This window comes from Nerophis ophidion, linkage group LG26 (assembly GCF_033978795.1).
Source record: "Nerophis ophidion isolate RoL-2023_Sa linkage group LG26, RoL_Noph_v1.0, whole genome shotgun sequence".
Lineage (NCBI taxonomy): Eukaryota > Metazoa > Chordata > Actinopteri > Syngnathiformes > Syngnathidae > Nerophis > Nerophis ophidion.
The window spans coordinates 7,500,159-7,512,639 of NC_084636.1; the positions used below are offsets into that span (position 1 = coordinate 7,500,159).

Sequence of the window (12,481 nt, forward strand, 5' to 3'; positions counted from 1 at the left end):
ATCTCATCCTGTGCCCAGCTAAGGAGGACAATAGACATGTGTATTCGTTCCGAAGGGTGGGGGCGAAGAACATATTCAAGAAGACAGCGCTTCCGTAAGGTTTTCAGATCAACTAGGCAACGCGATTTGAATGTGTTGTTTTTAGGTTGGTCTCTCCAAGGCTTTGGAATAAATTGAAAAATACATATTCTGTTCTGGGTGATCATTTAAACTCAGTTTATGTGTCATCGAAACAATTTGGGATTGACCAGCAACTTAAATTCCCTTGGAGGATCATCTGGTCCAACGCAACAGGCCCCATGGAGGAAAATCTCTGCACACGACGGCCGAGCTATTAAAATCATGGCATTAAAGTTTAAAAATAAATACAACTTCAGATTGTTTTCTTTGTCTTACTTTGGCCCAAAATACAACACACACATTCTGAGAAATTACAATAAAAAAATAGAAAGAAATACCGTGAATGACTGTTTATAACTGAATACATTTACACATGCATAAAAATTTGTTTTCGTTTGTATTATTATATATTTTTTTTGTATGAAGAGGAGCCAGATGAGGTGGTTTGGGCATCTGGTCAGGATGCCACCCGAACGCCTCCCTAGGGAGGTGTTTTGGGCATGTCCAACCGGTAGAAGACCCAGGACACGTTGGGAAGACTATGTCTCCCGGCTGGCCTGGGAATGCCTAAGGTTACCCCCGGAGGAGTTGGACGAAGTGGCTAGGGAGAAGGAAGTCTGGGCTTTAGGCTGCTGCCCCCGCGACCCGACCTCGGATGAGCGGAAGAAGATGGATGCATGGATGAATGGATGCATTAAGTCAAAACACTATATGTGAGATATAACAGGATAATGCATACACTTATTATTTGTTTTCAAAACGGTTACAAAAACAAAGACATGCACCTGGGGATAGGTTGCCTGGCAACACTAAATTGGCCCTAGTGTGTGAATGTGAGTGTGAATGTTGTCCGTTTATCTGTATTGGCTCTGCGATGAGGTGGCGACTTGTCCAGGGTGGACGCCGCCTTCCGCCCGATTGTAGCTGAGATAGGCCTCAGAGCCCCCCGCTACCCCGAAGGGACAAGCGGTACAAAATGGATGGATGGATGAAAAACAGGATAACGCATACATTTATCATTTCTTTTCAAAACTGTTCCAAAAAAGTGGGCCCCTCAACATTTACTATGGGACCCTATTTTTATGACTTGATGCGGTCCCAGGGACCACAGTTTGACAATTCTTAGAACCAACACTGCTGGAGTAGTGGCCTAGTGGTTAGAGTGTCCGCCCTGAGATCGGTAGGTCTTGAGTTCAAATCCCGGCCGAGTCATTCCAAAGACTATAAAAATAGAACCCATAACCTCCCTGCTTGGCACCAGCATTAAGGGTTGGAATTGGGGGTTGAATCACCATAAATGATTCCCGGGCGCGGTACCGCTGCTGCCCACTGCTCCCCTCACCTCCCAAGGGGTGATCAAGTGTGATGGGTCAAATGCAGAGAATAATTTCGCCACATCTCGTACGTGTGTGACAATCATTGGTACTTTAACTTTAACTTTTAAAAGTCAGTGTTCAAAAACAAGAAAAAAAAAATACATAAATGAAGGGTATTTTATTTGAACTAAGCAAAATTATCTGCCAATAGAACAAGAAAATTCGGCTTGTAAAGACTTTTCAAAACAAGTAAAATTAGCTAACCTCAATGAACCCAGAAATACCTTAAAATAAGTATATTTTCACTAATAACAAGTGCACTTTTCTTGGTAGAAAAAAAGAGACCTTTTTGCTCAATATGTTAAAAAATTTTCTTAAATTAAGTAAATGCTTGTAAAGTGAATTAGTGAAGTGAATTATATTTATATAGAGCTTTTTCTCAAGTGACTCAAAGCGCTTTACAAAGTGACACCCAATATCTAAGTTACATTTTAAACCAGTGTGGGTGGCACTGGGAGCAGGTGGGGAAAATGCCTTGCCCAAGGACACAACGGCAATAACTAGGATGGCACAAGAGGGAATCGAACCTGCAACCCTCAACTTGCTAACACGGTCACTCTACCAACCGAGCTATGCCGTTATCTTGATATAATGATATGCGCTCGGCATCAGGATTTTTTTTGTTCATGCTTGAAGAAAGAAATTATTACTTTAAAAAAGTGGTTCTATACTTGTGAGTGTTAATGACACAGCTTTTAGTTGATATTCTAGTTTCAAGCATGTTTTACTCAATATAGGTCATAACATCATTATCTTACCGAGATAATTTAGGACCAAAACCCTTAAAACAAGTAAAACACTCTGACAAAAAATCCGCTTAGTGAGAAGAATTCTCTTGTTAGACAGAATATAAGCAAATACCACCCTTATTTGAGATATTTAGTCTTACTTAGATTTCAGTTTTTGCAGTGTGCAAAAAAGCAGCAGGCGGCTGTGGCCTGCGGGCCGGTTCTAATACTAATCATTTATTATCCCCGGGGCCATAGATCGTTCATTCATGCTCACTAATATTATTCCTAATCATAATGATGGTGGGGCTTCACGGTGGCAGAGGGGTTAGTGCGTCTGCCTCACAATACGAAGTTCCTGCAGTCCTGGGTTCAAATCCAGGCTCGGAATCTTTCTGTGTGGAGTTTGCATGTTCTCCCCGTGAATGCGTGGGTTCCCTCCGGGTACTCCGGCTTCCTCCCACTTCCAAAGACATGCACCTGGGGATAGGTTGATTGGCAACACTAAATTGGCCCTAGTGTGTGAATGTGAGTGTGAATGTTGTCTGTCTATCTGTGTTGGCCCTGCGATGAGGTGGCGACTTGTCCAGGGTGTACCCCGCCTTCCGCCCGATTGTAGCTGAGATAGGCGCCAGCGCCCCCCGCGACCCCGAAAGGGAATAAGCGGTAGAAAATGGATGGATGGATGGATAATGATGGTGGCCACTGACTGGGTTGGGTCCAGGTGGTGGAGGTGCTGTTTTCACAGGAACGACGGAGCCATCTGCTGATTGGTCATCCTGCTTGCTGATGTCCAGCGTGGTGAACAAGTTGGAAAGGAGCCCCAAGATGTGGATGATAGCTAATTTATTGGACGGATTAGGCTGAAATGACAAAAGAAAAGCGAGTTAGAATTGATTAAATATAGACTGTGGCCTTCACTCCAATAGACTGTGGTCCCAAATGAGTTGTCAAGGGCTTCATGTGTTGGACACGCGCACTAAAACCTTTTTCCACTGCAGAGTCAAGAAGCATCAAGAGTGAACCGAACGTGGAAATGTCACATTTCTACAGGCTGTGGATACTTTGGCTACAATTGATTTAAACAATGTAAAAAGATCGAGGTAAGGAAGCAAAATTCACTTTTTGGCCAATGCATTAAACGCTTTGTAATCCTATCAATATCAATCAATCAATGTTTACTTATATAGCCCTAAATCACGAGTGTCTTAAAGGGCTGCAAAAGCCACAACGACATCCTCGGGTCAGATCCCACATCAGGGCAAGAAAAAACTCAAAACCAATGGGATGACAATGAGAAACCTTGGAGGGGATCGCAGATGTGCGACCGGTGCAGTGGACGTCGAGTGGATCTAGCATAATATTGTGAGAGTCCAGTCCATAGTGGATCTAACATAATAGTGTGAGAGTTCAGTCCATAGTGGATCTAACATAATAGTGTGAGAGTCCAGTCCATAGTGGATCTAACATAATAGTGTGAGAGTCCAGTCCATAGTGGATCTAACATAATAGTGTGAGAGTCCAGTCCATAGTGGATCTAACAGGATAGTGAGAGTCCAGTCCATTGTGGATCTAACATAATTGTGTGAGAGTCCAGTTCATAGTGGATCTAGCATAATATTGTAAGAGTCCAGTCCATAGTGGATCTAACATAATAGTGTGAGAGTCCAGTCCATCGTGGATCTAGCATAATAGTGAGAGTCCAGTCCATAGTGGATCTAACATAATAGTGTGAGAGTCCAGTCCATAGTGGATCTAACATAATAGTGAGAGTCCAGTCCCTAGTGGATCTAACATAATAGTGTGAGAGTCCAGTCCATAGTGGATTTAACATAATAGTGTGAGAGTCCAGTCCATAGTGGATCTAACATAATAGTGAGAGTCCAGTCCATAGTGAATCTAACATAATAGTGTGAGAGTCCAGTCCATGGTGGATCTAACATAATAGTGTGAGAGTCCAGTCCATAGTGGATCTAACATAATAGTGTGAGAGTCCAGTTCATAGTGGATCTAACATAATAGTGTGAGAGTCCAGTCCATGGTGGATCTAACATAATAGTGAGAGTCCAGTCCATAGTGAATCTAACATAATAGTGTGAGAGTCCAGTCCATGGTGGATCTAACATAATAGTGTGAGAGTCCAGTCCATAGTGGATCTAACATAATAGTGTGAGAGTCCAGTCCATGGTGGATCTAACATAATAGTGTGAGAGTCCAGTCCATGGTGGATCTAACATAATAGTGAGAGTCCAGTCCATAGTGGATCTAACATAATAGTGTGAGAGTCCAGTCCATAGTGGATCTAACATAATAGTGGGAGAGTGCAGTCCATAGTGGATCCAGCATAATATTGTGAGAGTCCAGTCCATAGTGGACCTAACATAATAGTGGGAGAGTCCAGTCCATAGTGGATCTAACATAATAGTGAGAGTCCAGTCCATAGTGGATCTAACATAATAGTGTGAGAGTCCAGTCCATGGTGGATCTAACATAATAGTGTGAGAGTCCAGTCCATAGTGGATCTAACATAATAGTGTGAGAGTCCAGTCCATGGTGGATCTAACATAATAGTGTGAGAGTGCAGTCCATAGTGGATCTAACATAATAGTGTGAGAGTCCAGTCCATGGTGGATCTAACATAATAGTGAGAGTCCAGTCCATAGTGAATCTAACATAATAGTGTGAGAGTCCAGTCCATGGTGGATCTAACATAATAGTGTGAGAGTCCAGTCCATAGTGGATCTAACATAATAGTGTGAGAGTCCAGTCCATGGTGGATCTAACATAATAGTGTGAGAGTCCAGTCCATGGTGGATCTAACATAATAGTGAGAGTCCAGTCCATAGTGGATCTAACATAATAGTGTGAGAGTCCAGTCCATAGTGGATCTAACATAATAGTGGGAGAGTGCAGTCCATAGTGGATCCAGCATAATATTGTGAGAGTCCAGTCCATAGTGGACCTAACATAATAGTGGGAGAGTCCAGTCCATAGTGGATCTAACATAATAGTGAGAGTCCAGTCCATAGTGGATCTAACATAATAGTGTGAGAGTCCAGTCCATGGTGGATCTAACATAATAGTGTGAGAGTCCAGTCCATAGTGGATCTAACATAATAGTGTGAGAGTCCAGTCCATGGTGGATCAAACATAATAGTGTGAGAGTGCAGTCCATAGTGGATCTAGCATAATATTGTGAGAGTCCAGTCCATAGTGGATCTAACATAATAGTGGGAGACCAGTCCATGGTGGATCAAACATAATGGTGTGAGAGTCCAGTCCATGGTGGATCTAACATAGTGTGAGAGTCCGGTCCATAGTGGATCTAACATAATATTGTGAGAGTCCAGTCCATAATGGATCTAACATAATAGTGTGAGAGTCCAGTCCATAGTGGATCTAACATAATATTGTGAGAGTCCAGTCCATAGTGGATCTAACATAATAGTGAGAGTCCAGTCCATAGTGGATCGAACATAATAGTGAGAGTCCAGTCCATAGTGGATCTAACATAATATTATGAGAGTCCAGTCCATAGTGGATCTAACATAATAGTTTGAGAGTCCAGTCCATAGTGGATCTAACATAATAGTGTGAGAGTCCAGTCCATAGTGGATCTAACATAATAGTGTGAGAGTCCAGTCCATAGTGGATCTAACATAATAGTGTGAGAGTCCAGTCCATAGTGGATCTAACATAATAGTGTGAGAGTCCAGTCCATAGTGGATCTAACATAATAGTGTGAGAGTTCAGTCCATAGTGGATCTAACATAATAGTGTGAGAGTCCAGTCCATAGTGGATCTAACATAATAGTGTGAGGGTCCAGTCCATAGTGGTTCTAACATAATAGTGTGAGGGTCCAGTCCATAGTGGATCTAACATAATAGTGTGAGAGTCCAGTCCATAGTGGATCTAACATAATAGTGAGAGTCCAGTCCATAGTGGATCTAACATAATAGTGAGAGTCCAGTCCATAGTGGATCCAACATAATATTGAGAGTCCAGTCCATAGTGGATCTAACATAATAGTGTGAGAGTCCAGTCCATAGTGGATCTAGCATAATATTGTGAGAGTCCAGTCCATAGTGGATCCAACATAATAGTGTGAGAGTCCAGTCCATAGTGGTTCTCACTAACATAATAGTGTGAGAGTCCTGTCCATAGTGGGGCCATCAGGAAATCATCTTGAGCGGAGACAGGTCCGCAGCACAAAGACGTCCCCAACGGATGCACAGATGAGTGATCCACCCTGGGTCCCATCTTTGGACAGCTAGTGCAACATCTGTGGTCACCGGATCTGTGCCCCCCCTCTCCACAAAGGAGAGGGGAGCACATTATTGGTAACAACGTCTATTAATTTATCCAGGCGATCATTTTGCCAGCTATTGCTGTCTGAATGTGTTCCTGTGACTCCAGCACAGCTTCATAGCCAGTCGGGCGGACTGCAGCCTCTAAGCCTCAAGGCACGAATGGCACCGGAGACTGTGGTTGAATTATATGTTTGGAGGAAAAAAGGTTTGGCCTTTAATCCCAGGGACACCACTTCTATCGTCAAGCATGGTGGTGGTAGTAATATACTCTGGGCCTGTTTTGGTGCCAATGGAACTGGTGCTTTAAATGGGACAATGAAAAAGAAGGATTACCTCCAAATTTTTCAGGACAACCTAAAATCATCAGCCCGGAGGTTGGGTCTTGGGTGCAGTTGGGTGTTCCAACAGGACAATGACCCCAAACACACGTCAAGTGGTAAAGGAATGGCTAAATCAGGTTTGAATTAAGGTTTGGGAATGGCCTTCCCAAAGTCCTGATTTAAATATGTGGACAATGCTCAAGAAACAAGTCTATGTCAGAAAACATATTTAGCTGAACTGCACCATTGTTTTTTCAAGAGGAGTGGTCAAAAATTGAAGCAGTAACTTGCCAGAAGCTTGTGGATGGCTACCAAAAGCGCCTTTTTGCAGTGAAACTTGCCAAGGGACATGTAAAAAAATATCAACATTGCTGTATGTATACTTTTGACCCAGCATATTTGGTTACATTTTTAATTGACCCATAATATATTCATAAAAGAACCAAACTTCATGAATGTTTTTTTGGTAACCAACAAGTATGTGCTCCAATCACTCTATCACAAAAAAACAAGAGTTGTAGAAATTATTGGAAAATCAAGACAGCCATGACATTATGTTCATTACAAGTGTATGTAAACTTTTGATCGCGACTGTAGATAGGCTTATGATGGAATACCTGCTAATGTGCTTACTTTCACATCAGCCCTGGCTTTATATTTATGATTCTATCAAATATACTTAACAACATTGCAACATTTAAGGTGGGAATATTATAAATCTACGATGAAGCTTTTAATAACAACAACAAGGACAACATATACCGTATTTTTCGGATTATAAGTCGCAGTTTTTTTCATATTTTGGCCGGGGGTGCAACATATGTGTAAAATTATTAACACATTACCGTAAAATATCAAATTATATTATTTAGCTCATTTGCGGAAGAGACAAAGAAAATGTCAGCAATCGTCACACACACGTCAACCAATAGGAATTTGGCGGGGGCGGGTCATGGCAGAAGTGCATTGTTGGTCATGGGATGCTAACTGCTATATGCTACTGCCGTAGCTATTGTAATGGATCATTTCAACGTTGGCAGTAACTTATAAAAATTGAGAAGGGCTGAACAAAAATGGCACCAAAAAGGAAATCATGTACTGCAGATTACAAGCTGGATGTAGTGAAATATGCAGCAGAAAACTACAAGAGGAAGCGTCGCATACCTTTGGAGTTGGCAGAGTTGTTCAGAAGCGACATCGAGGAAGATTTCATGGGATTTATCGATTAAGAGTGACAGATTGTTTGGTAAACGTATAGCATGTTCTATATGTTATAGTTATTTGAATGACTCTAACCGTAATATGTTATGTTAACATAGCAGGCACCTTCTCAGTTGGTTATTTATGCCTCATATAACGTACACTTATTCAGCCTGTTGTTCACTAGTCTATATTTATTTTAAATTGCCTTTCAAATGTCTATTCTTGGTGTTGGATTTTATCAAATAAATTTCCCCCAAAAATGCGACTTATACTCCAGTGCGACGTATACATTTTTTTTTCCTTCTTACTTATGCATTTTCGGCTGGTGCGACGTATACTCTGGAGCGATTTATAATCCGAAAAATACGGTAGCTTAAAGCTCCTATCTATTACTATTATCAACAGTAGGATCACTGGTTTTGCAGCCTTCCCTCCCTTATTGACATGCATGTTGCCACGCCTCATTCAGGTAATTAGGGTTCCGCACTGTTTCCATGGTGACAAGAAGACCAGAATATGACGCACAGTGCTCCACGAGCTTAAACGGCAAAACCCCCGCTTAACAATCCCCACCAGACTACAATCATTTATCTGCGCTTGGCCTGTTTGTTAACTGCAACGTGACCACGAGGTTAAGAGCCTGCGCCACTAGGAGCCGCTATGTGTGCAGCTATCTACGTACAGGCATCTGATCGGACTGGCTCGTCTGATGTAATGCTGATAAAGCAAATGTAAGACAAGAAAACAATGAGGGAGGCTGCAAGGAATTGGATGGATGAAGTAGTGTGTGTGTTTGTGTAGGCTGGGAAAAGAAACAGGACACATAATGAAGGGACATTTTGCCACACAGGTCTGCAAACATAGGCTGTGTCAGACAAGATATCAAACTCCATGCAGTGTGTGTCCTTTTGAGTCACTAGCCTAGAGCACAGGGTCAAATGCTCACAAAGACAATGCTCCACAGCAGGGATGCCACGCAGACACGGGAGCAACAGTGCATGCCCGGGTGTTAATGTGTGCATGTGTTTGTGTGTCGCCACACGCACCGTCTCCTCCGCTAATTTCTCCAGTTGCTGGATGTAAGGGGTGATGAGAGAGTGAAGGTTTCGAAGGATTTCCTCTACGGGCAGCGCCGAGAGCAGGAAGCCCAGCGCCTGCATCAGCCACATGCACTGACTCGTCTGTCGAGGGAGAGAGAAGATTTACGTAGACGTATAGTGATAAAAACATCCTGATGGTGCCATGTATGGACAATGCCGCACCCATTTTTTAGCAGTACACAATCAGAATCAATGAGCATGACACCGGTTCAGAAAACATTGAACGATAAATGTGTTTTTTAGGGGGATTTTTGCAACATTTCCCCCCCAAAAAACAGACATGAGAAGAAGAACAACAACAAGAAGCACAAGAAGAAGAAAAAAAATCAAAAAGCACAATAAGAAAAAAAAGGACAATACATTAAGAACAATAACAAGAAAATGAAGAAAACGCAAAATAATAATAAGAAAAACAAAAAGAAGCAAGGGAAGACAAAGAAGCAAAATAAGAAGAGAACAAAACAGAAAAAAGGAAAGTAAGAAAACCAAGAAGAAGAACCACATCCCAAACGTATATACTAGTTCTTTTGCTTTTTGAGCTCACTATGTTCACTGCTCGCTGTACATATCCTACCAAGTCAGACCTACACTGTTTCAATGTCCATTTCTCAGATGATATAATTGTTGATGACGGAAGTGCTGATGTCAACCAAACCTAACCCTCCTCCAGATTCCACCCCCCGGATTGTAAATAATTCAATGTAAATACTCTGATGATTAACTTGTGTGATGACTGTATTATGCTGACAGTATATATTTGTACCATGTATTGATTAACGTGGACCCCGACTTAAACAAGTTGAAAAACTTAATTCGGGTGTTACCATTTAGTGGTCAATTGTACGGAATATGTACTGTACTGTCCAATCTATTAATAAAAGTTTCAATCAATCAATCAATTATAAAAAACAAGAACAAGAGAAAGAAAAGAAGAAGCAAAAAAAAAAAAGAACAAAGAAAAACATGTACAATAAAAGGTAGCAAGAGAAGAACAACAAGGAGAAGAACAAAAAGACCTAAAAGAAGAAGACGAAAATAAAAGTCCAAGAAAATGAAACACAGAAAGAACAACAACAAGAAGTAGAAAAAGAACAGCAGGAAGGAAAAAGAAAAACAGGAAGAACAAGAGGAAAAAGAAGCATCAGCAAAATAAGAACAATAAGCAAAAGAAGAAGAACAAGAAGACCAATAACAAGAAGCAGCAAAATAATAAGAAAAGAACAGGAAGATAAAAAACACGAATAGAAGAAAAGGAAAAAGAACAATAGGACAAATACAGGAAGAAAAATAAAAATAAAACTCTGAAAAACAAAAAAGTGTTTTGTGGCATCGCATGTACATGTCTTCTTATCATATGTATGTGTTTATTCCCTATAGCTGTATAATTGTTATTTCAAAAAAATAAGAATATCACAGTGGTCCATTTCTTTCTACACTTGCAAGTATAATGTCCAAAAAGAACAAACGTGTGAACGACATCTGTTATGTGAAGAGCCTTTGTCATGAGATTGTGTTTTTTTTTCATATTAACAATGCTTATATTATTTTTCACTTGTAAAACCAATGGTAATGTTAAAAACTGTTAAATGTTTTGTAACAGCAGCGGTTTGACTCTGGATCAGAATATTTGTATTTCTTACTATGTTCAACAGGACATATAGTTTTATAAATGAGGTGGGTTTTGTTTACGCATTGTGTTCAGGGAATATTCTATTCCCAAAAATAAAGAAGAATATTGAATGTTTGAACATCACAGCAACAATAAACATTATTGAAATGTATTTATCAGCAATGAGGGACGACTAATACATTTTAATATGTGATATATATTATAGTAAGAATGAATCACTTTTGCACAGAACATTACAAACAAGTGAAGACAAACTAACCTTGTGAATCTGCTTTATAAGAACCTCCTGGGGGTGAAAAATAAATATAATATTATTGATGAAAAGTTTTGACCGGAAAGCACAGAGAACCTTTGCCAAGTCGCGCTTGTTGTCGGCAGGACTACCTGAGATACGGCGACTATGTTGGTCGCGTAAGGTGGCAGGTCACATTTGCATTCCCTGCAGATCTTCTTCAGCGTCGAAACGGAGGAAATAGAAAGGTCCGGGTTGCCGAGAGCTTGCAGCACGAGGGGCAGAACACTGCTGAGCATCACCGGGTGGTCCGCCAACCACTCAGCCAGAGCACCTGGTGGGTGGGAGGATTGGCAGTGATGACCGAGGGACGGTTTTGTACCACTGGAAAATAACACACTTGCTTGCGCATCGTCTCACCTATAGTGAACATCACGGTGTCCGCCAGCTGGACGTTGTTGATGCTGATCCTGGGGATGATACCTATGAGGCCCGGGATGACGTCGGAGTAGTTGACGTCTATCGTCTCTGCTATGGACTGGAAGCCATACAGCAACGCTTCCGTGTGCTGGAGGAACAGAAGGATTCAGCCAACGTAGTTTTAGTAGCCACAATGTCTCAAAGTGACATGTGTGGTGTTTGGGTCTGTGGGACCCGTTTTCATTTTTTATTAGAAGAAAAATGATACAATTAGTATAACAGTAGAAGCCTTTAAGTCCCATCTTAAAATCCATTTGTATACTTTAGCCCAGGGGTAACCAACCTTTTTGAAACCAAGAGCTACTTCTTGGTTACTGATTAATGCGAAGGGCTACCAGTTTGATACACACTTAAATAAATGGCCAGAAATAGCTAATTTGCTTTACCTTTAATAAATAAATCTATATATATATTTAAAAAAATGGGTATTTCTGTCTGTCATTCCGTCGTACATTTTTTTTCCTTTTACGGAAGTTTTTTTGTAGAAAATAAATGATGAAAAAACACTTAATTGAACGGTTTAAAAGAGGAGAAAACACGAAAAAAATGAAAATTAAATTTTGAAACATAGTTTATCTTCAATTTCGGCTCTTTAAAATTCAAAATTCAACCACAAAAAAATGATTAGAAAACTAGCTAATTCGAATCTTTTTGAAAAAAAATAAAAAAATAATTTATGGAACATCATTAGTAATTTTTCCTGATTAAGATTTTTTTTTAGAATTTTGATGACATGTTTTAAATAGGTTAAAATCCTATCTGCACTTTGTTAGAATATATAACAAATTGGACCAAGCTATAACAAAATAATTATTTCTTCTAGATTTTCTAGAACAACATTTTTTAAATGATAAATGATAAATGGGTTGTACTTGTATAGTGCTTTTCTACCTTCAAGGTACTCAAAGCGCTTTGACACTACTTCCACATTTACCCATTCACACACACATTCACACACTGATGGAGGGAGCTGCCATGCAA

The 12,481-nt window shown here is 40.5% G+C and overlaps 1 protein-coding gene across 4 annotated transcripts in view; it reads right to left on the reverse strand.

Annotated features, from left to right (window-relative positions):
- The window catches only part of LOC133543811 (importin-13-like), a 93,171-nt gene that overhangs the window by 34,362 nt on the left and 46,328 nt on the right, over window positions 1-12,481 (reverse strand). For all 4 annotated transcript variants that reach the window (XR_009804527.1, XM_061888612.1, XM_061888613.1 and 1 more), the window contains 5 exons: window positions 11,441-11,588; window positions 11,173-11,354; window positions 11,048-11,074; window positions 9,105-9,239; window positions 2,935-3,087 (listed from right to left, as the gene is read on the reverse strand). Coding sequence is in view for 3 of the 4 variants with exons in the window: in XM_061888612.1 (XP_061744596.1) it covers window positions 2,935-3,087; window positions 9,105-9,239; window positions 11,048-11,074; window positions 11,173-11,354; window positions 11,441-11,588 (645 nt within the window). In the remaining variant the exon portion in view is untranslated. The remainder of the gene's footprint in view (window positions 1-2,934; window positions 3,088-9,104; window positions 9,240-11,047; window positions 11,075-11,172; window positions 11,355-11,440; window positions 11,589-12,481) is intronic.